This window comes from Rhododendron vialii, chromosome 2a, assembly GCF_030253575.1.
Source record: "Rhododendron vialii isolate Sample 1 chromosome 2a, ASM3025357v1".
NCBI lineage: Eukaryota > Viridiplantae > Streptophyta > Magnoliopsida > Ericales > Ericaceae > Rhododendron > Rhododendron vialii.
The window spans coordinates 21,358,231-21,383,653 of record NC_080558.1 but is presented as its reverse complement, the minus strand read 5'-3'; the positions used below and the strand labels follow the sequence as shown (position 1 = coordinate 21,383,653).

At 36.2% G+C, this 25,423-nt stretch overlaps 1 protein-coding gene across 3 annotated transcripts; it reads left to right on the top strand.

Annotated features, from left to right (window-relative positions):
- Nucleotides 1–17,270: 17,270 nt before the first annotated feature.
- LOC131314570 (protein yippee-like At5g53940) lies at nt 17,271–25,216 on the top strand. 3 transcript variants are annotated; one of them, XM_058343336.1, is made up of 6 exons: nt 17,271–17,417; nt 19,705–19,748; nt 22,683–22,791; nt 24,270–24,325; nt 24,420–24,516; nt 24,928–25,216. In XM_058343336.1, exons 1-5 carry the CDS (start codon nt 17,322–17,324, stop codon nt 24,499–24,501), a joined length of 387 nt encoding a protein of 128 aa, XP_058199319.1. In that variant the 5' UTR covers nt 17,271–17,321; the 3' UTR covers nt 24,502–24,516; nt 24,928–25,216. The 3 variants fall into 3 exon arrangements, with proteins under 3 accessions (XP_058199319.1, XP_058199310.1, XP_058199303.1); XM_058343327.1 differs by having other exon boundaries at nt 24,420–24,529; XM_058343320.1 differs by lacking the exon at nt 24,928–25,216 and having other exon boundaries at nt 24,420–24,681.
- The last annotated feature ends 207 nt before the right edge of the window (nt 25,217–25,423 follow it).

Sequence of the window (25,423 nt, the reverse complement as noted above, 5' to 3'; positions counted from 1 at the left end):
CATTTCTTTTCTTTCCAATCACTTCCTCACACTTAAGTTAGTTTAATTCTTTTAGACTATTTATATATTAAAAATTTAATTATTTCGATTTTCAATCTTATTAAATTAGTGCGAAGATCGTAATTAAGTTGTCTTTAGAGCTCTCATAGTTAAGTATTTACTTTTTATTTGAAACCTTATGAAGCATAAACTTGATTATAAGAGCCCTAGAGACAAAATTTAATTATGACTCTTTAAAATAATATGATAAGAATAATAAGATCTTCACATCAGTTCAAACGGATTAAAAATTAGAGCACTTCAATTTTCAACCATATTTTTTAATATATAAACGGTCTAAAAAAATTAAGTGCTACAATTTTTAATCCGTTTGAATCCGTGCGAAGATCTTATTGTTTTGATCATTTTATTCTAAATGGTCATAATTAAATTTTGTATTTAAGGCTCTTATAATTAAGTATCTGTTATTTATTTGGTACCCTATGGAGCAAGAACTTGATTATGAGAGTCTTAGAGACAAAATTTAATTATGATCATCAAGAATAAAATAATCAAAACAATAAAATCTTCGCACGGGTTCAAACGGATTAAAAATTGTAACACTTAATTTTTTTAAACCGTTTATATATTAAAAAAATAGTTGAAAATTGAAGTGCTTCAATTTTTAATCTGTTTGAACCGATGTGAAGATCTTATTATTCTTATCATATTATTCTAAAAGGTTATAATTAAATTTTATCTCTAGAACTCTTATAATCAAGTTTCTGCTTCATAAGGTTTTCAAATAAAGAGCAAATACTTAATTATGAGAGCTCTAGAAACAACTTAATTACGATCTTCGCACTGGTTTAATAAGATTGAAAATCGAAATAATTAAATTTTTAATACTCCCTCTGTCCGGATTTAATTGTCCCTCATTCTATTCTAACCGGCTAAAAAACGAGTTATATCTTTAAATCCATAATGAATTTCAAATCGAATATGATCTTATTTGATAGATCTCGATTAATTCTATAATACAATATTTTTAAAATCACATAAAATATTATAAATTATAAGATATAATCAATTGAAAAGTGGCACAAACTCTCAAAAAGGACAATTAAATTAGGACGGATGGAGTAATATTTTTAATATGTATAAATGGTCCAAAAGAATTAAACTAAATTAAGTGTGAGGAAGTGATTGGAAATAAAAAAATTGAATGCACTGGATGAGCCAAGTGGTGAGTTGGCATGCATCCATGCCTTTGCCGCTCAACTCTTGTACACGGCCCCACCGTGCACAATTTAATCTCTTTTTCTACTGGAGTAGTTCGTAAGTTGTACATTTGACAATTTTATCCCCTTCACTATTATACTATTACCTACATAGTCTATTCCATAACGAAAATTAAGAATTTAGACAGAAAATGGTACGTAAGATTTTTTTGAGGGAGGGCAAGAGAGTAATTTTACCTACCAACTTTCCTAGGCAATTGCTTACTAGGGAGAGGTAAAATGAACCCTTTAAACACACACAACACCCAAACTCTCAATGTGGGAGCCAGCCCAACTTACGCAGATCCAAGAGCCTCGCAACGGATTATTCTCTTATTTATCTACTTATTTTAGTTTAGTAGAACGCACCTTACGTGTGGTTATATTATATAGTAAGTGTAACCCTATAATATAATAAGTGTTACCTTGTTAAATGGTATGTAAAACTTATTTATGTGGTAAGTAATACTCTTACGTTTTTTTGCCGAAAATTCATAAAATCATTTTGTTTTTAGCAAATTCACCATATACTTGTGGGCAATTTTAATCTAATAGCCGCGATTTACCGATTTTTCCCATTATGCTACCATATCACTTGGGAGCGGAGCAAACTAGAAAATTGGTGATTACCGTAAAAAGGGAACGTTTACGGTGCGGTTTCCGTATGTTGTATCCATTTTTGTTTATATATATGCCCTTTCCTTTGTTTCTATTTAGACTTTGGAACCACGTACGGTAATTTGCTCTATGATCTTTACATGCAGTTGTGCATTTCCACTTCAATAATGGCGTTGAGCTAGACATTGAAATTTATTCAATTGATTAAAATGTAAAGTCACAGACTTGATGGAGACAAAAGACGTTTTTAGTGGTGTTACAGTACTGTGTCAAATAATTGTTCCCAAAATGGAAAATGACTTGAATTGTAGCATTGTTCTGAGAAAAATTCAAAAGACAGATCAGCTCCCCTTTAAGGACCGGAAAAGGACTTCAAAAGTTTCAACCAACCAAAATTTTCGCCTATATAATACTAAATCAGCTAAACAAATGCTACAAGACTGCCATTGTTACAGTATTTGTTACCGGCACATGAAGGCAAATAAAGAAGAATAATTTTGGTACCAATTCCACCAAAGTCTCTAAAAATAGAGAAAAAGAATTCAAAGGAAAAACGCAGGTCTAGAGTAGTCTAGTTTACTAGATAAAAACTCTCGGTAATTTAAGAATTCAAATCTTTTCGATCTGTTGACGGGGTCATTAACGTCAATGATACTAGAATTAATGATGATGGTATTCGTGGGATTCAAAACTATTTGGAAGGAAACTTAAAACAATTTTGATGTTGTAGTCAGACAATAAATTAAAACTCATTCTTCATGAATGTGAGATGGGGGGAAAAAAATTCTTCAATTTAATAAAACAATTGGGCGTAAACTTGGAACGTAACTATGCGCCCATTATTTAAAAGGTCAGTATATGCCCATTTTAAAAGGTCAAAGGAAAGCAATTAGTAACATTTATTTTTTTTTGCCTTTCTATTTTAAATTATTAAGCTAGCAGCTCATAGGAAAACAAATCAAATGCAAGTGGGTGGACACTTTTGAAAAGGGCAAAATTTTAACGTAAAAGTAACTTATATTTATGAAAATTTTAACTCCGCAAAATGGAGTATTTGGTTACTCCCACTAGGACGGTGTATACAGATAGATTTGGCTCCTCTCCGGTTTTGGGAAACGAAATAGATTCGTCCAGTTTTTCGGTTTTTTAGGCCTCGTTTTCAAGCTCACTTCGATGATTAGAAATGTCTATTCTGTAGAGCTCATTGAGGATTTCAACCTTGTAATAAAGCACGTTATTGATATCATTTTAGAACACATTTATTTAAAAAAAAAAAATACTCCACTGAATTCCTTTTATCAGTATAGATATCTAACTATTTATCATTATAGAGCTCGACCAGAACAAAACCCTCTTGAAAAACACTTTGTCGATATCCAACACATGAATTTGGAACATATTTATCTTGAAAAAATATAAGAACACTCCAAATCGAAACATATTTACTTCTGGAAAATTCGTATCAGTTGTTAGTTCATGATCCACGATTAATATATTTTATCAGGTTTAAATTCTCAGAAAATTATACTCCTATTAAAAGATGAATGGTTTCTATCGTCAAAATAGACACACTAGATGAGGCCCTAAAAGTAAGGCCGTAAACGAATCGAGCAGTTTGCGAATTCGGCTCGTTAAGAGTGACTCGGCTCGATTAAAGAAGTTTGTTTAGTAAAGAACTAAGCTCGGCTTGTCAAAGTTCAAGCCGAGCTCAAACTCAATTTTTTGGTAGCCAAGCTCAAACTCGACAAAACTTGACCCGTTTAAGTCCAACCTAAAAACCGGACCGGTCTACGTCTTCCAAAAGTAGAAAGAATCCGTTTCCTATGGACCGCAGCACAAACAAGATATACTACTACTTATCTGTCACCACGACACGCGCGGGAGGAAGAGAAGAAGGCGGGTGGTGAACGGTAGTGCGGTTTCAAAAGCGAAGAAGGGCCAGAACAGAAAAGAAAGGATAACGCCGTGTTGACTGGGGGGAACACCTTTGTTTGGAGCGGATTACACGTGTTGTTGCGGCCGTCCATCTGATTGATAATCTACTACTGTTCCTTTTGTACAATATTTGGGGTAAACTACGGTGTGATCTCCCCTGAGGTTTGCGACAAGCACACTGACCGCCCTCTGGTTTCGAAAATCACTTTTTACCTCTATTATTTTACAAACTAATATACGGACAGCTTCCTTACCATCAAAATAGGCCAAATGGTGTTGAATTGATAAATAATGTAGAGCGAAATACCCTCGATGGCATGCCAATGTGGTGCAACTTCATTGGTAGTTGGGTCGATTGATATTTTTTAATACCCAATAAGTAAGGACACATAGACATGTTTTTGCATATTGTTCTATTTGTAGCATGACACTTTTAATTTATCTTAAAAAAAAAAGCAATCATAAAACTAAAATAAAAAGTACTTCATCCGTCCCAATTTATTGTTCCCTTTGGAGATTCTAATGCTTTGTTCTCTTCCCTTTTCAAAAAAAAGTTTCAAAAAATTCTCCCTATTTCCAACATTTCTCTCTCTATCTCTCTCCACTTATTACCCATACTATTTTTCAAAAAAAAATTCAAAAACCAAATCAAACACATAACTTATTAGAGTAACGTCATCATTACACTTGTCATATTTTTTTTCTTCTTTTTTACCTTTTAAAACATTATCATTGCATGTACTTAATTTCAAAAAGTAAGGGTAAAAGAATAAAATCATCACTTTTTGCGTATTACTCTTCAACTGGAACAATCTTTTTAGGATGGTAAAAAGTGCGAACAATATTAAGATTATGTATAAACGATGAACCAACGATACAAAGTAAAATAAAAATAGTTAAATTTTATCTATTGCATATAGCCTATCATCAAATAAATTAGTCATATGAAATAGTAATACTATTTTGATACTACAGTAATATTTGTTAACATAGAGCATGTGAGGTCAGTGCATTTTAATCTATACATGTCAAGGGTACTTTGATTCTTTACTTATCAAAGTTAACATTTTTTGTCTATTTTAACGGCAAGGAGGTATGTGTATGGAGTAATTGTAAAGAAAGATAGGTGAAAATACTCCAATTTGTAGAACAGAGGCGAAGATAGTGTATTTATGAAAAACTTCAGGGTAAATCGATGTAATTTCTATCAATTTTTGTTGCTGGGAAAATACTAGTCAGAAAAGGAAAGGAGACAGGTACGGGTGGGACCCGAAATTTAAGACGCGGGCGGCGAAGTGGGAGCGCGGCTGCCGCTTTTGAGGTGGACCCCGCATATGGGGTCCTCAAAATCCTTGGAAGATTTTGCTGTCCATTATTTAATACTAGTCGCCTCCTTAACCCGAAATCTTAATTTATGTTAATTATTGGAGATTATTTTAATCGAGCCAACCCTCATTTTTTTAATGGTGTAGGGAATCTTGGGTCATTTTAAAAGCTGATTTCCACCTTTGAATAATGACAATGGTTGTGTGATGTCATCCATTTTGGATTTGAATAGCTTCAAGTGCTAAAATGGGTTTAGAAAAATTGAGAGATTAAAATGGTGACAACTTTAATTAATAATTATAGAGTATCTTTGTCTATTAATTCAAATAAATCCAGTTATGAAAATTTGATATCATTAATGGGGCAACTTAACTATTAGTTTGGTTTTCTAATAGGCCCAACGTGACCTTAGGTAAAAGTACACTGTTGCAATGAATTTATCTGAAAATCATGAGTTGCAGTTTTCTTTGACCTGGATGCCTCGGGTGAAAGGAGAATGCAACTCATGTTTTCCAAGTAAATAGATGGTAACAGTGTACTTGTACTAGACGCCATGTTGCAAAATGGTTATTAATTTAGTATGCTTTAATTTACTCGCATTAATATGATACCTAGAGGCAATTTTGATTAAATGATTAAATGACAGTGACTTATTTTGATATTTAGTCAATTTTTAGGACTATTAATTTGTACTAAAAATATTTAAAATTAATCATTTGTCTTGATGATCAGTGAGAGGAACCATAATAGTATTAAAATATACACATAAGTTTAAAAAAACTTAAGAAACTACAAACAGAAAGATCATACAACTATTATTTGGTTTCTTAACTTTTAGTACTGATTTATTTATTATTTTGGTCATAAGTGTATACTCATTAGATTCCTCACATCAAGCATATTGATTAATCTAGAAAAAAAAGTACTACTTCACGAATCTAAATTTATTTATGGAAACAAACAAAAAAGTATTTTGCTTGATTTAAGATAAACGTACCCGTAGATATTTGAGACCAACTATTGAAAAGGGGATTATGAATCCTCCCCCCACCCCCCATAAAATAAAGTTTTCATCCTGAAGTTCTTCAAAATCCAAGATTCAAAATAAAACTCTACCATTTAGGTAACATTCTGCACTCTCATATTTTTTTTTTAAATTTCTTATGTTATTTGCACGAAAGTATTAAAAATTATCTGGGCATGTATGTATAATGTATGCATATATGCTGTGATGCCTCATAGGCCCCGTTCCAAAATACATTCTTAAAAAATAAATACTTATTTCACATTTTCAAACTAAAAAATAATGTAAATAAAAAATAATTTTTCAATTTTTTTGGCACCATATTAAAGATCTCAATAAGATCTATCAAACAAGATCCAAATTGATAGAAAAATTATTTACCCAAGCACATAATTTTTAAATTTAAAATTAACTTCTTAAAAAATAAATATTTATTTCCCTTTCGAAAATGGGGTCCATAGTCATACCATTGATATTGGAGCACTATTTGATTTTTCGCTTGACCAAAAAAATATATATATATTGGAGCACTACTAGCAGTAGTAGAAGAAGAAAATACCAGTAATTATGAAGATAATGACGGGCGCCAAATTTTAATTATTTCAATAACTTTTTTCTGATCAGTACTTAGTACGACTGTACGAGTATTTAATTGGAAACGGAGGTGGAGACCGTGTAGCGAGGTGACGTGTCGGGTTGGAAGAGACAGGTTAGGCCGGCGAGCCGGCTGCGTTTCGTATGGGAAAACGGTTGTGAGTGGGGTGTGGGACCCGGCCCCACGCGCATCATCAAGGGAAAAAAAGATGGTTTCGCCGCCATTGGCCCCCACGTTACGCGCTCTAACTAAAATATTAAAAAAAGGGGTCCCGCTGACGGGCGCATGCATCGTTTAAGGTGTACGGTACGAGTAAGTCTACTGTTACTGATCGGGAAATTCCGATCGGAATCCCGACGCTCCGCCGGGCACGCTCCCGCCACCAGACGGCCGATCCGATCCGTCTAATAATTTTAAAAAAAAAACCGAGTGGGCCAATGCAAGAATAAACGGCATCTGATGTGTGTAAGTGGCCGATCCAAGCACTCTATTTTTGTGTTTGGATCGGCCAAAAAATGGAGTGTTTGGATCGGCCAAAAAAGGAGTGCTTGGATCGGCCACTTACATGCGTCGGATGCCATTTATTCTCGCGTAGCCCACTCGGTTTTTTTTTTAGAATTATTGGACGGATCGGATCGGCCATTCGGTAGCCGGAGAGTGCCCAGCGGGGCATCGGGATTCCGATTGGGATTTCCCGATCGGTAACTGTAGACTTTCTGGTACGGTACCCTCTCCATCTCAAAAAGTTGACAGTTTCAGTTTCGAGGCACATCAACCACTCCCCTCTTATATACAGATGAGTCCCACTCCATCTGTATGTGAGAAGGGTGTGGTTGATGTGCCTCTAGGTGATGTGCTTTTAGTATTTTGGTTTTAGGATAGCATGTTTTTTTGAATCGCTTATATTTTTTGATTTATAAAATTTTATGTAATTTTAAAAACTTTATATGATAGAATTAATTAAAATTTATCAAAATGATTCATATTGTATAGTTTTTGACGTTGACGTTGAGCAATATAGACAATTGAAAATAGCAACCTATCCAAAAAGTGTCCAACTTTTTGGGATGGAGGAAGTAATATTTAGGGTGTGTTTTGTCGGATCCCACATCAGGGAAACTTGAAAGGATTAAGTGGTATTTAAAGGAACCCATGCAGTCAGGGAGGGATCCAAGAATATAGTTTAGTGGTGGCACCTGTTAATTATAATGGCGAAAATTTATTTATTTTAGTCAACCACAGTAAAATCGTACAAAATTAAGACATGCATTATTAACTACAAAAGTTTATAACCTATATTTTAAGTTAAATTAGGTAAAAATGAGTACAAAATCTCAAACATAAATTTTAAAATATGTTTTAAATGAACAACAACAAGTTTTAGAATGATCAAGCTAGTTTTGTTAATGACTTTATTTTAAAATATTTCTCTCAGACGATTAAAAATAAAGAGAATCAAGAAAGAATAACTCCAAATAGACAAATAGCTCGTAAACCAACAAATATAAAAATGCACAATATGATAAAATTCCGACATAAAATTAATTTTATGTGTAATTTTGAAATATATCCAAGTGTTTATGTATATATATTAACACATTTTCATAATTATGCTAATTTATACAATATATATATATATATATATATATATATATATATATATATATATATATATATATATATATATATATATTAATTTCGAGTGGGGGCACGTGCCCCCACGTGACCCCCCTTCAATTTGTCTCTGCAAGCAACTACTGTATAATCCGGAGTTAACTTTTTGAGTCACGTGGTTAGCCTTAAGGTTAGCAGATCAGCTGGCGCGGGTTGTTACAATTGGTATCAAAGCACAGCTCTAGTCTACATAGTGGGGGCCACATTTAGAATTTGATACGAGTATACTGATTGTGTTGCACAGAACTAAGTGTCACACCATGGTCACCAGAGAAGGGTTGTTGAGCTAATGCAACGAGAACGTTGAATCATAAGTGGAAGAGATTGTCAGATTCCACATCGAAAAAATTTGAAAGGATTAAGTGATATATAAAGAAACCCAAACAGCTACGGTATAACCTCGTAGGGAACGGGGCCTTACTAAGGGCCCGATTGGATGCCTGTTTCGTTGGGTGTATTAGCCAATCCGGGTGTATTGGCTCCTGATTGGACAGGTTTGCACCGTTTGGGATCATTGTTTCCTCCTGTATTTCTTTATCCCCTGCTTAGTTAACACAGTGGAAGGGGTACTAATTTATTGCCACCTTCGGAGCTAGCAATAACTAATCCGGCCTTATACACCTATTTTTTGACCTTTCTACCCTCCCTAATACAGTCACACACCCACACACAAGCTATTCGCCTGGCCGGAAGGGGGAGGGATGAACAATGACAGCAACCAAGAGGAAGAAGAAGAACAACAACAGATCGGAGGGGGGAGGGATCGAACCTTGGCCATGACGTTCACCAGGATCGGAGAGAGAAGGAATCGAACCAGCCCGTAGCTTTTCTTCTTCTGCTGCTGCAGCTGCTTTTGCCGTTCTTTCTCTCTCTCTCTCTCTCTCTCTCTCTCTCTCTCAAAAGGGCGACAAGAACAAGGAGGGGAAGAATAATAATTGTGTGCATGTGTGACAAGTTTCACACTTAAAAACAATGAAATTAATTAAAAAACACTTAAAATACAAATTTTAAAATTTTAAATTTATTGAATTAATTAATTTCTTAGTAAATTAAATTATAATTGCTTAATTTTATTAAATTTTGCAATTTTATATTTAATTTAATGAATAAATTAATTTAATATTGTACAAGGACAAAAAAGTCATTTGACAGTTTTTTACATCATACACCTACCCTTATACCCCCAATTTATCATTCATCCAAACCAAGTATTATTTTATCCCCCTGCATAAACGTCACATCAATGTGGGTCCTCCCTTCTTAACTAATACCCCTTACTATCTTATCACCCCTTCTTAAATAATACACCCAAAACTCATACGGCATCCAATCGGGCCCTAAATGTAGTATTTCAATACAAGTGACCCCTCTGTACCCTATAATTGATTGCTTTTGGTACAATATTGAAAATTGTTCTAGTCTGACCTTTATTTTTTCAATTGGCAAATCTAACCTCCATCACTTAAAAGTTCCGAGTACCCTAGCACTTTAAAACGGGGTTTGAGCCGGAAATGAAAAAGCTCTGTGGGCCGAGCATACATTATTGTGAATGCGAGATGATCCTCGTTCAATACTTTTAAAATATATTTTTTGAGTGAATCGATAAGAATAAGCTCAATTGAATATGTTTAAGGCCTATTTTGGGCTCTCTCTTTTTCTTTTTTTTGTTCTTAATGAAATTTATTTCATATTTGTGAGTTTTTCGTTAAGTTTTGTAGATTATTGCTTCGTCACGACGAAATGAATCTAAAAAGTAAACAATTACGATCGAAACGCAATTTTTTTTTGAATAAACATGATAATGAAGAATATTCCTTTTGATTGCCCAGACATTGGTAAGCGTTCATTTTGTCCTGTATGGATAGAGAGCTTCGCTCAATTTCTGCATTTTCATTTTCAGATGAAAAAATTATCAATAATTCCTAAAAATCAACGAAAAACTAACAAATGTGATTTCTTTTTTAATAATAATTTAAAAAAAAAGTCATTTAGCTTATTAGGCCAAAATAGGTACTTGATTCAAATTTTCAATTTTTAATTCAAAAGTTAGAATCTCGAGTTCTGAATGAAAAACTGAAAGGTTGGATGAAGCACTTATATATATCCAATTTAGCAGATTTTTTATGAGGTCACTCAAAAATGTATTTTAAAATTATTGAGCGGCTTGGATCATCTGTCTAGCCTCTTAGTGGGCCCCACACACCATCTGCACATAATTTGTACATCTCTTGTCGGTATTTATATTCGGTCTCAACTAGAAAGGAATGTTTTGGCTTAATAATTGAGCCATATTTTTTTCCTTGTTTAAATTTTTTGTGGCATTTGTTAGTTTTGCATCGATTTTTCGTAGTTTATTATTTCGTCTCAACGAGAGAAATATAAAAAATTCAAAATTATGATCAAACTACCCTTTAAAAAATAATCTTTTGAATACTATTCTGCGGATAAAAAAAATAGGAATAAGGGAATATCTCAACCCCAAGGGGTTGAGATATTTGCTTCCTTCTAAAACCCAACATTCAAAACCTTTCAGATGTTATTAACTTCATTGGGGTTAGTACATAACGAATCATTTGCTCCAACTTCAAATGGGGTCTCATCTAGTGCACGGTGTAGAGACCCGTGTTTTAACTTAATAATTTCAGCATTTAAATGAAAATTAGAATATCGAAATAATGTGAAATGTTGTGTGAATAGGAGATTTGGGGTTAATGCGATAAAATTGTTAGTAGAGAGGTGCAAGTGCAATTTATATTTGTGTTAGTATATATATGTGTGTGGGTGTGTGTAGAAGAGTAAAATCCCCCCTCCCCCCTCTCTACTCTCTCCATCTCTCTCAGCTCTTCTCCCTCTTTCTCACTCCATCAGTCAAAACTCCACCCCAAACTCAAAACCCATGACAATCAACCTCCAATCCACCTTCTATTCACATTTTTGAACTCGTATCTCGATGGGTTGAGCTTGGAAGGGCGTATTTCGGTTCGTTCAAGCTTTAGGAGCTAGGGCTTGGTCGATGATCTCATGCTTGAGCCACTAACACTCGAGGTAGGGATTTCTCACTTCTATTTTGTATTTATGTGTTGATTTGGTGCTTGAATCTGTGTTTGATCGCCCCGTTCGGGCCTCAATGAGCTCTGTCAAAATCTGGAAAAATTGCTGCTCGAAACCATCTGGTATCAATACCTCCGCGTCTGTACTCGTGCTAGTCAATTGGTATTAACACCACTTTTACATGGTATCGATACCTAGGGCCTTAAGACAAAATTTCTTGTAACTTCAAACGGGCATAACTTTTTCATCCGAGCACCAATTGGGGCAAATATTTTATCGAAATTGATGTACAAAGAGTCTACTTTCTAATGGTAGTAGTCTTGTAGTCCCATTCTAAACCAATAAGATGTTGTGGCCAAAATAAGACCAGTTCGTTGTAAGGATTCGTGTCGACTTTGGGCATTATATTGTGTTTGAACCTTACATATGATTTGGTATACTTCTAGGCCTTTAAGATAGATATATTTGTATACGTAGGACATCCCTTTAGCTTGAAAATGCTAGAGATGGACACGAGAAATATTTTCTTATGTTTGATGCGTAATAAGTCGTTTGCATAGTTGGTGTGATATGATGAGCTAAAAGGTAGAAATCTATGAATCGTTGAGAGTGAGTTTACCTTGATATGAGATGTGTGGATGCATATATGCCAATATGAGAACCTATAGTTATAACGATTATGAGTTGATTGAAATGGAATATCTTTACTACTACTATGTGAACGTGTGTTATGTTTAAAGATCTCTTATATGTGTTTGAGACGATTGGTAGCGTCACAAAGTACATCAAGGGAAAGGTGGCAATGATGACCTATATTGTGTGAATTGAGTTAGCTCCGTCAATGAGAAAGACACTTGTGGAAAGTAACGAGACACTATAACTAACCCGGGAAGAGAATTCATTCATGACATGAGATATTGGTTTACAATGATGATATATAAACGAAAGAAGAGTTAATGTAATAAATCCACGAGTGGAATGAGTGGTAACACGATATTTAAAAAGTATACTTGTTTTCTTTAAGCGCGTGTGGTTAAGCCTATTATGGAGTTCAGATGTCGGATTGGTGAATTGGAATAGGATGAAGAACAATGGTAGTCATGAGTAAATCGTATAGATAATAAGTCCTCGCGGTCAGACTAGAATCTTGGTGAGTAGTTGTTGTACTTCATTTTCGTCATCAACGATGGGATAGTTACTAGTCGTGTCTTGTTTCTCATTTGTGACCCCGTACCCTGCTTCTGTTATTCATTCTATTTGTCATCTCTTTTACATATAATAGTTGTGTAGATTTTTCTATTGGGCGCGTGTTTGCTCAACCTTTCATTTTCAAGTATGAGCCCGGAGCCGTAGCATGAAGTGACGTGCATGCATTCGAGTGCATACTTTTGAAAGCTGAGAAAGTGAATATTTTATTTACTTCAAATTCACATTTTGAAGGTGTAATGTAAATTCTTATCATCTTTTTAACTCATGTATTTGTGGAGTATTGGGCCATAGTGCCTCATATTGTAATATTTTGAAACTTCAATTCGAGAAGGTTGATAAGAGCTCTTTTGGGGAAATATTTATGGGTATCAAGTGAGGATATCTTTTATGGAAAATTATCAATATTTATGTTGAAAATCGAGAGCGTGACACACCGGTGGATTTATGATCTTCTAGAATTAATTGATTTGAACGTAAGTTGGCTCCAACGGTTGGTTATCAAATAAAAAACAAGGAAAGATTTTAGATTAACCAAAAAAAATAAAACAAAACAAGGGAAGATGAAAAGAGAAGCTTTCGGGGGTTTTATAGGAGAGAACTTTTCCTGGTCGAGATTGGGAACAATAATGAGGTTAAAAATGTCATTTTTGTACACAACGTAAAGCATTTCTGCATTCCCTGACTTTGAAATGACGCTTGCAATAAAAAAATTGTAAGGTTTTGAATTGAAGGTGGTGTATTGTGAGAGAACAATAATGCTACAATCACACACAAACATATAAACACTTACACACATACTCACAAAGGGAGTGGGTCCCACACGGTGTGCAATGTGTGTGGGGCCCACTCTCTTTGTGAGTGTGTGTGTGTGTTTGTTTGTGATTATAAAATTATTGGTGAGAGAATGATATGTCTCGTAAAATAAAAAATAAGTACATGAAAAGATTCAAACCCACCTAACTAACACACACACACACACACACACACACTCTCTCTCTCTCTCTCTCTCTCTCTCTCACAAGCTCATTACATCACACACCCACATAGATCTAGTTCGAATCTACTTCTCATTCGCGTGCTTGAGGCTTGTATCGGCTAGATTAGAGCTTGGAGGAGTTTTTGGAGGAGTTCTAGCTCAAGGTTTCAGGGCTTACTTGTTTGAGCTTGGAGATTTGTGTTCAACACTTGAGGTAGGAATTTCTTACTTCCTTTATGTGTTTTTGAGTAGTTGTGGTGTCTAAATCTTGCCTTCGAATGTTGTTTTGAGTTTGGGGAAAATCTGCCATGTCTGTATTGTTTGCCGTATTTTTCCAGGTGAGTACCGGTATCCCACTTTTGCCCAGTACCGGTTCCATTTATCCAGTGGTGAATTTCTCAAGTTTCTCGCACCCAATAACTCTAGTACCGATACTCCCATTTTTGCCAGTACCCGTACTCAAGGCGATTTTCATAAAACATCCATCCTTCATATTCCAACGCTGGGGTTCATTCTATTGGGTTGAATTATGCATGCTTATGAGTTTAAGGATGTTGCTACATGTTTCTCACTTGGTGCGTTATTTGTTGGACGCGGATGACTTGATTAATATTGAGATGAGAATTACGAACACATTGCGGACACTTTATGACGAAAATGTGATGCATTAACATTTGATACAAAATGTGGACACATACTAGACTCACCAACGGGTGAGAATGATAGGTAGGGACCACGAGATCCATAATGCCCGGTAGGAGCAATCGCTTGAGAGTCGAGACGTGTACTAGACCCATCGACAGGTAAGGATGCTAGGCAGGGACCATGGGATCCAAAATGCCCAGCAGGAACATTCGCTCAGGATACTTGATGATGAAATGACAATGAGATACAAAAACGATTAAATGACTACTGATGAGAAACCAGAAACGTGTTGAGAATCGATCAGAACCACGAACTTCGTATGTTATGCTTATTTCATTGTACTTGAGATTCCATGCTTTGCTTCTGCTATACATCCTTCATGTCATCTCATTGCATATAAAGCTACTGTAGATTTTTCTATTAGGCTAGCATAGCTCAACTCTTCATTATTTTCAGGTACTAATCAGGGACAGTGACATGAGGTGTTGTGTATGCATATGATCATACCCTTTTGAAAGTGGACGTGGAAGAATTACTTTATTATCTTTGTAAATTTCCTTTTGAAGATGCAATTGTAATTTTATATGAAATCCTTTTGACATTAGATAATTGTAAACACTTAAGCCATTTTTATCTAGTACTTATGCTATTTCGGGCTGGTGTGCCATTGATGTAATTTTTTGAACACACATGGTGTTGGAACTATAATTGATGTAATGAACATGACAAACTCTTTTGGGGGCATTATATGATTTATTGTGAGGGTTTGGTTTATGAAAATATATATTTATTTATGTTTAAATCGAATGCGTGACATATTGGGTTAGGAATTTTTTATTGTATTTTGTCGTGTTCTTAAATTTAGAGATTTAGGGTCTTTTTATAGGTACAGGATCAAATGAGAGGTTATTGAATGGGAAAATAACGGCCCATGACGTGTTTTGATAATTAATACCCTCTAAGGACATTTTCAGCATTAACAAATGTTCTCAGCATGTCCTTGACGAATATTAATTATCAAAACATGTCATTGACCGTCATCTTCCCTTATTGAATTCTCCATGTTTGACTCATACCCTTGTTGCAGCAAATGTCTAATCTGGGTGATTTAGAAGTTGCGGTGCAAGGTTTGACATTGCGTTTGAAGCATTAGGTTGCCCATAACCTTGCGTCCGCTACTTGAGAGGTTATTGAATGGGAAAATGACGGCCTATGATGTGTTTTGATAATTAATACCCGCCAAGGACATTTCAGCATTAACAAATATTCTCAGCATGTTCTTGGTGGATATTAATTATCAAAACACGTCATTGGCCGTCATTTTCCCTTGTTGAATTCTCCATGTTTGACCCATACCCTTATTGCAGCCAATGTCTAATCTGGGTGGTTTAGAGGTCGCGGTGCAAGGTTTGACATTGCGTTTGAAGCATTAGGTTGCCCATAACCTTGCGTCCGCTACTTGACAGGTTTCGTCTGCAAGGTATGGTAGCCCATAATATTGCATCCATAAAATTTGCTTTTGGGCTAGCACTGGGTTTTGTTTTGGGCTTTTTCTGAGCTTCTTTTGGGTTTGGATAATTTGGAATGAGGTTTGTATTGGGCTAGAAAAGGACTTTGGTGGGCTTATTTGGGCCGGAAAGGTTTAAATGGTCTTTCTATTGGGCTTGGAGTATTAAATGGGTTTAGAGATGTTTATTGGGTCTAAGGAGGCAAAAAGCCATGGGAAAATGATAACAAATGAAGTGTTTTGATAATTAATACCAGCTAAGGACATGTTGAGAATATTTATTAATGCTGAAAATATCTTTGGCAGATATTAATTATCAAAACACGTCATGGGCCATCATTTTCCCAAAATCCATTGACCTAATAAAGTAATGTTCACGGCGTCGCAACATTATTATCGGTGATCCGTCCAGGACTTAGCTCAAAATTTTGGGGGAATCTAATTTGGGGTGTCTAAGTCGGTAAATAGTTAGGCCCAAAGGACTCTAAGAGACTCGCAAGAATGCATATCAAAACGTTATGCGCACAATTATTTTCTTTATATGCAAAGGACATAATTTTCATAAATGAACGAATGGCCGGGAATTTCACGAACTTCAAGATTTATATAGAGAAGTGATTTCACGCCCCTTGTTTTACTAACCATACTCTCCTTTTTTTCTTAGTGTATGAAATTACCAAAATGTCCTTAGGATTTGTGCAAAAATAATCTCATGTGGATAACAACAAGAAGGGAATATTGAAAAGTGGGTGGGCATTTTGGTAACTTCACATGCTAAAAATAAAAAAGGAAATGTGGTTAATAAAAAGGAAAGTCCTTTTATATAGTGTTTCATTACACTTTTTGCACCTTAACTACCACCCATCACCTTTAGCTACCCCTTAACTACCCTACAATAAAGGTTTAGCAACCGATTTTTCTTAAAATACGGTCCTCCCTCTTTTTGTCCGCTCTTCCAAACACGCCGTAACGGCTACACAACTATAGGATTTTACGTGCGTGGGTCAAATTTGACGACTCTAGTCGAGGGATTTACCAAACAGAAAAGCTATGTGCACAGCAGCTGTGAAAGAAACCCTTTTTCTCCCGTCTTGGGTTGTACGAAGATGATCGGAGCCGCTTATTTTGTTCAAAATATATCGTTTAAGGTCTTTGTAAAAAATGAGCTTCATTCGATATCGTTAGAGGTGTTAACAAAACATCCAAAATCACTTCAGAATTTAGGCCTATATTCTGAAGTGATTTTGGGTGTTTTGTTAACACCTCTACCGATATCGAACGAAGCTCGTTTTTTACAGAGACCTTAAACGACATATTTTGAACAAAATGAGCGGCTCTGATCATCTTTGTGCGACCCAAGGCGAGAAAAAAAGGGCTCTGTGCACAGCTGCTGTGCATAGCATGCTGTGCACGTAGCACAGCTCTTTACCAAACCCAAAGCAAATGGAAGGATATGATTATGCACAGCAGAGCAGATAGATATAGATAGATAGGCAGAGGATATGGGGAGAGTATTTCTGGTGGAGTTGGAAGGAAGATCTTACAGATGCAGATACTGTCATAGCCCTCTTGCCCTCGCCGATGATGTCGTCTCTCGGGTCTCTTCTCTCTCTCTCTCTCTGGATGTATTTGTGTATGCATGTGTTAGTTTGGTGTTTCTTTTTCGGATATGGATTAATTAGTCAGAAACCCAGAACGAATTGATTAAGATGGTACAATTACAACCCAAATTGAATTAATTGCTATCTATGAACTGGGTATTAGAAATCTAGTTTACGGTCTTGAATCTAAGTAATATGCCATATGAGTTGAAAATTTATGGGTATTGAATCTTAGTAATATGCAGTATGAGTTGAATATTTTTGGGTATTGACTAATTAAGGCAGAGACCCAGAACCATTTGATTTTGAGATGAACTATTCGACTTGTTAGTTTGAAACCTTCAGGTGCTATCAACTCCTTTAGGGCCATTCTATGCTACGCTTTGCTTTGACGTTAGTTGGGGGCCCCGCTAGTAGATGGTGAGGTTGGTCATTAGTCAAGGTACGTATAAGCTAGCCTAGACACCTTAGTTATAAAAAAAAGAAAAGAAATTCAGGGGTTAAATACAAGACGTCAACTATATCAGATAATTTAATCTTTAGTTCTTTGGATCAACCAAATAGAAGTAAAGCTGTGATATGTATGAGACAGCGAAGTCGAATTTAGTTTTGTTTATGGATAAAGTGTTTGATGGTCTGAAACTGAATATTGTGCTCATGGAGTTTGATTTGATTCTATGTGGATAGTGCGACCTGCATGAGCCTGAGTTTTGGGAGAATCAGTATTTTTGAACTAATAGGGGGGTCTGGAGTTTGAGAAAAGATCAAAATAGGAAGGGGAAAGTGTGCTTTACTGAAAATCCTAGTGGGAGGACATGATTCACCTATGCATAATGATCTATTCAAGTTTTAGTATCAAAATTGGCTCACACTAAAGCTGATGGCATAGGCCAGTAGTTGGCTCTTGCACGGCCAAGCTTACCTTGGAAAAACCTTGGGATCACTACGAAACACCTGATTCATTATTTTAGAATGAAGGTGAACAATATTTTGTGTTTCTGATAACAGAGGTCCAATAGATATACCATATACAAGCATGCACTAATATGACAAAATGTTGAAGTCATCCAAGCATGCCCCTTGTTTGTTACTTTGATGCCTATTATTGACATCCCTTGATTTGGGATCGGGATGTGATGGTTTTGGTTTTGACTTTGTGTGCTATATGGTTGAGTTGAGTTGTCTACATTGTTGCTTCAAACAACTATTCGTACTTTTGTGAAAAGTTTGACGAAGCTGTAAAAGGTTTACGATGGTGATTCCATAGACTCATTGTTTTATCAAGAAAAAATAAGTTTTGTTTGGTTACTTTGTACATAGTTGTCTTACCATGAATTCCATCAAGAATTGAAATGGTTCTTTTCCTAATCGTGAATTGTATAAAATCATGAATCACTTTCATTCAGTTTTGATCACTAACATATGTTCAATTTTATAACTTCGCCCATGAATTAGCAAGATATCTTGTACAAGTGATTATTTTAGGCCTAAATCAATAAGAAACTTGTCTTGGGTGATGAATTGAGGATCACAAGGTCTAATAAGGAAGATCTTTTTTGTATTGCAAGGGATGTCAATTCAAAGAAATTGGGCAGTGTATTGAATCCTAATACTCAGCTCAGAAGGCATTTAACACTCAAATCACCACACTTGTCTCTGATTGATGACTTCAAATTATTCATTTTGCTAGTAGAAGTGTTGATTAACTAAATCGATTTTCAAGTGTATCAAACCATGTCGCACGATGTGTATCCTGAATCGTATGATTTTCGTGTTTCAATGGTTTGCCCCACAAGTATGAATGGATAGCGTGCATTGAATTGAATCGTGCGATATGAATTGTGAATCATAAACTTCTGATAACAGAGAGTGTTTGGACTATTTAGGAAAAGAACACTTACCCATGCCAAAGTTTGTGAAGAATGTTTGATATATCACACCAGTCTAAAAAGATGATGTTTGCATTTCCCTATAGCGCTGTCTTCGTAAGATATTTGGGATCGAAGTTGCATGTGCACCATTCTCTGTCCATGCCATTGTTCCCATTTTCGATGTTATTCTTAGTTTTCACTATCGACGAGATCAATAGGCTACTGTTTTTGACAAAGAGCGAAATTCATTACAGTTTTAGCGTTCACAGTCTTTTTGTGTAGATAGTATTTCTATTCTTCTCTAATCCCTCTAATTGTGTGCTATTTTGGTCCTTTTGGTTATGCAATCTGGTGTGTTCTTAATTTGGTACGCTCGACAACTTAGACCTAATTTTTGTGGGTGTTATGTTCAGTCTTTCAATTGCAGTCGTGGACGGGCATACCTCTTCAACAATGCGTAAGTGTTAAACAACTACTATTTCTCTTCTTTTTGTTTTTAAGTGTGATTTCGTTTTGGTTTACACTTGGTTGTTACTGGCTTACTGCATCCACGTGTGTGCATGTCTGTTGCTTGTTTCTTCTCTTTTTCCTTTTTCTCCCCTTTCTTTTATATATTTTCTCCTAGAAGGGGTGGCCTATTCACTCGTTATATGATGTCAGAGGCCAAATGAAGGTAGAATATATTCCTTTTTGCTTGAATTTTGGGCTGTCATTAAATCTGTCTTTTCATTTTTAGTTTGTCTTTGACTTTGTTATACTGTGACTTGATTTGATCAACTGGCAATCCCAAGTGGTATTTTCCTAAAAATTTAGCAATTCTCAGTGGTTGGTGGATCGGACGTCCCAGTATCGAAGTTAAAGGGCTCTTTGCCATGGAGCATGTAGAAACTTTAGTCTCTCCAAACAATTTGAGGATGGAGCCTTGTAGTAGTGGTCGCTTAGATAATAAAAAGGCTACCAAGAACAAACGAAGCAAAACAACTAATGGAGTCATACAGAAACATCCTTTCATCTTGTCCTTTTCTAGAAATTTCTGGTTACGTATGTCTTACCTTCATATCCTTAAATACAGTAAGAAAATGCACTCCCTCTGGTTGTTTGGGCCATGTGCAGATCGCTCCCCTCATGTTAGGAAATATGCAAATATATCTCCATGTTTTGTGGACTAAATGCACCGTTACATCTTCCATTCGAAGAAATTCGCACAAATTAGACAAGAGTGGTCATGTTTTCAAGCAAAACAAGCCTTCTATGTGTACCAAATTGTAAGAATAACACTCTCCTCATCAAAACTTTCCTCTTGTAAGCTCCGTTGTCTTGTCTTTCTGTTCTCTCAGCACCCACCACCAACCTTTTTCGATCTTGAATCCTGTATAACTGGTGCAAACTGTGGAGGCTTCGGTAATTGTCTCGGTAATATAACCGGACCACCATCAACCGAGTCCTCATATTGACATGGGCCTGTGTATATCTTTCTGTTTATTCGCTCGGCGTCAAGTCTCCTGTTTACACTTCGGTTAGTTACCGAGGTGTGCATTCCGTTTGGGTCTTTTGGCAGAATGCAGCATAGCAGGAGGGGACCATGAACGATACGTGGCGAAAAGGATCATCTGCCCATGTGCTTCATAACCGTCTTATCCCGTGGCATCATCTATGAGGTCACCAAGGGCGGTTACCTAAGCGTGACCTCCACGCACTGGCTTGGAGCCCAAGTTAACCTAGGTCTATAAATACAAAGGGATATTCATCTTTGAGAGGTATGCCATCTTCCCCTAACCCTAGACCTAAAAGCAACTCTCCTTACATCTAACTTGATCGTCGGAGGGTCACAAGGCTATTCCAGCCTTAGTGACTTGTTGCAGGTCCAGCGGCGGAGGAACGGAGCAGCGGAAGTGAAGTACAAGTTCAGGCGAAGGTCCCTCCTCCTAAATCGAACCCCTACACAAACCTTGCTCACAAGGATCTCTAATGCATTCCAGCACCAGCATCTTCCACAGTAGTCCCCATGCACCACCGTCTTCTTTTCATACAAACCTGCATCTCCCTTTTCATTCTCTACTCCATTTCTTATCTCTCATGTGGTTTATTTGTGTTCTTCATGGCCAACTACATACATGATTACATTTGGAAAGTGGAAACATGAAGAAAATAGAGCTTAACAATGGAGTCTCTAGCTTTTTTTATAGATGAACAGAACAAATTCAAATACAAAGAAAGGTTACAATTCACTCGACAGAGCTCTCCCTCATAGCACTCTCTCTAATATAGACTCCTCGCAGAAAAGATTCCCCTCAAAACTGAAATAACAGGATAAATGATTGACTGGGAAGAAGAATCGTAACAATTAACTTCTTAAGCATGGTCATCTGTCCAAAAAACGAATCAATTACTCCACAACCCACCTTTGTCAGCCATATCCACACCTCCGTGTCTGCACTGCTGTGCATCCCCGTCTCCTGTGCCCAATTCAGTTCAGTTCCAATTGTTCCCCCCTCCCCTATAGTCAAATTGAGCACTGCCATAATTCGATAGATATCGATTTCATTTGGTTTTTTCACGTTTACTTACAAAATACCAAACCCAACAAACAAGCTTGTGCATGTGAATGGGCTGGTTGATTGATAGGTAATATGCACAGATATCTTTATATAAGTTCAGCTCACAAGGGAGGAACGTGATGAAGGGATTTATGTCAATTTGCAAGGCCAGTTGCCTAATTTGACAGTTCATTTTTAGTCCACATGCCACATTGAATTATGTGCTTATTTCCTAACGTGAGGGAGGCACAAACAGAAGGGGTAATTTGGATTTAACCCTCATAGAAGTATGCGACATCAGCTTCACTGTGACAAGCATTGAAGTTTTCGAGTAGTCAGCATTGAGCATGTGTGATTCTTCTTATGAAATGCGTTGATGGTTTTTGAACTTTTTTTCTCTCCCTAAAGTTCTGAGCTATATAACGGTTTCCTCAATGAAACACTTGATGGCATGTGGCATGTTTTGTCACGAAGTCTATGCGGATTTCAATGGATCAACCGCTTAATTGCTCTGAGTACATGAAATGGATTGATTTAGGCAGTTTTTCCCTAGAGGGAAACTTGAATTAGGCCAAGCTCTTATGACTAATTACCAATTGAAAAGCAATTGGGTGGATTATTAGTTAGTTACCCTATTCAATTTTACCTAACAAATCAAGCATGTGTCATCCACACAAGCAAATGGATATACGTACATAGGAGTTGCAGTATCTGGTACACCATGCTCTCACAATATGAATCATTTGCAATTTCTACACTTCGTTTGCGCATTGTATCTGTTTCATGGACTGCAGTATGCAGATGAAGATGGATATGTAGTTATAACCGACTTATATTGAGACATTTTTATTCAGTGTGAATGTATCTGTTGGGCCTACGGAGGAAAGGACGATGCTATCCGGATTGCATACCGTGTCTGATGTATTTTGTTGTTGCTGTGGACAAATTCTTGGCTGGAAATACGTAAGCTCCCTCTATCTATTCACTTCGGCATTTCTGGTATATGTGTCTCTCAAACCACCTCTAATGTGAAATAGGGTCATGTACTCTAGTTAGTGCCTATGGTAATAACAAAAATTCTACAACCACACACACTTAACACAAAACACTTCTACACACACTCACATTCATGTTGGGACCCACACATACATCATCTCCAGTGTGTAGGGGGCCTCCACATGAACGTGAATGTGTGTGTGTGTGTTGCGATTGTGTAAGTGTGTGCGGTTGTTGAAGAGTTGATAGTAATAAACCTTAGACGGAACAGTTACAGGTTTTCTTTAGAATGTTTGCTTGGCTGTGGGATTGTAGATTTTATTACAGCTAACTGTGTAATGGAGCCAAGAAAACTGCCATGTTTGCAAATTTCTGTACTATTGAATGATGGAGATTAGCGGAATTTACACAGCAAACTATTTTTCGTTCAAAAATATCAACAAATGTGTACAATGGATTTTTTACTAAAAGATCAATTGGAGAAAATTTTTGAAAATTATGAAGTTCTCTCTTAAGAGATTTAGGAAACGTTCGGAACTTTTTTGTCGTAATTTGGTTCGTAAAATGATTTTGGAATGTAAGCATTGACAAAAATTCTGAAGTGTCTCAACCAGAAGTGTAATTTCCTTATACACTCGAACTGTCTGTGTCCTATTTTGTTTGTTTGTTTCTTTTTTTGCTTGAAAAACAGACGATATTTCAGTTCTCAAAGGTAACTTTATACTTGACTTATTGGGGGTTTTCTTGATCGCTAGGGAAATAGTGCATGCATTCGTAGGAAAGTCATTATTGTGTAACTCGCTTCCAACCCATAATTCTGCAAAAAGCATGCAGCAAAATATATGCTATATACTATAAGAATGTACTTACCTAAAATAAAATGAAGCTCTCTCCTCAACTCACCCTTCTACATGGCTTTTTTTGGTCATTTTTTCATCTTTTTATTCATTATTCTACACTTTTTACAAAATGTAAAATATATACTTTAATTTGCTAGAAAAAAAAATCAAGTTCAATCAGTAACATACCAAATAGTATGTACTTTATTTTGCCTCAAACCTATCTTCTTTCTTTATATTTTTTGTTGTTGTGGAATTTTCCTAATTTTTTTGCGAGAATAGGGAGTAAATTCCAAGAGTCAATACATGTCAACCCACTGGCACATGATAACGGGAAAAAAGTTCTCACTGATGGTTTTTTGTTTCTGTCCCCATGCATCGAACAGGCAAGATGCTAGTTTGTGTATTATGTTGTGCATCATTTATCTATTCCGATCTCATTATCAATTAGGTTTTGCACCCGCATGCTTAATATTTCTGCAAAGTGGGGGGGCTATAATAAACTTCGGGTTGGTGTATTCTATATTTTCCGGCTGTTGTTGTGTTCTATCTTAGGCCTTTGTCTCGCACCAACTGTTCCATGTCATTTTTCTTGAATTTGCATAGGTGACAGCGTATGACAAACCCCAGAAGTATAAAGAAGGAAAATTTGTTCTTGAAAGGTACGCAATGTGTTATTTTTCCGCTTTTCCTTCCTTTTAAATCTTTTCACTCACAATATATTACTTAAATATACGCACATTTCATTTTCAATAGATGGAGGATAGCTGAGGAGGTCACCGATGAAGTCAACCTGGATGCTCGGCTGGCTTTAAGCGATGCAGAAAATGCTCAGTAATTTTCTCCTTAAGAAGTGAGTTATCTGGGTAGGTCTAGACACTATAAGATGTGACGATTGTTGTGTTTTTGGAGATCTTGGAGATACTTGCATTAAAAACCTTGGGATACTCTGGCTACATACTTTTATTTGCTATAGCTACATAGTTTGTAACTTTATATAAATGTAGCTTCTCTCAAAGTTGGCCTGGACCATGCAGATCACAACCGTAGGCCCACCACTCGTCTGATCTTGATTATCTGAGCTCTTAACACATAAGGCCACTTGTGAAGATTTGACGCAAATACTCCAGTTGTTAGGGCTTTTCTCAAAACAAATTACTTGGGAAAAAAATGTAGTTAGACTGTCCATTTTTCCAATATGCTTGTCGATGTGCTGCTAACATTGTCCGGTGAACATATTCTTTTGCATGGACAATCTTTGTAGGTTGTTAGAAATCAACATCGAAAACTGGACGGGCGGTTGGCCTACGTTATGCCAAGTGCACGGTGCAGTCTATAGGTCATTTGCAGAGAAGCTAAATTCGTTTTGTAAAACTCTCAAAGGGCTCGGAAGTGCCCTTTTCGAACCGCAAGACTTGCACGGGTACATAGTGAAAGTTCTTTTATGTTTGCATAAAATAAATGATGTTGGTCTTCATTGCCAAGCAAAACAGTCTCTTTTCTTTCTTAGAGAAATGAATGGAAATATACACAAGTTGAATCCGACTTCATTATTGTACATGGTGCCATGATCGTTTTGTGCCGTTGTGTTCAAAACTTCAAATATAGAATTGGAAATGCGTGAAAAATACGAATAGGTGAAAAGTGAATTCAAATGTTAGTTTTTTTTGGGTGAAAATCATATAGTAGTAGTTGCTTAATTGCAATCGGAGTTGTTTAAAGGGAGCTAGGGCTCGTCCTGCAGCGGATAGGGCATAATG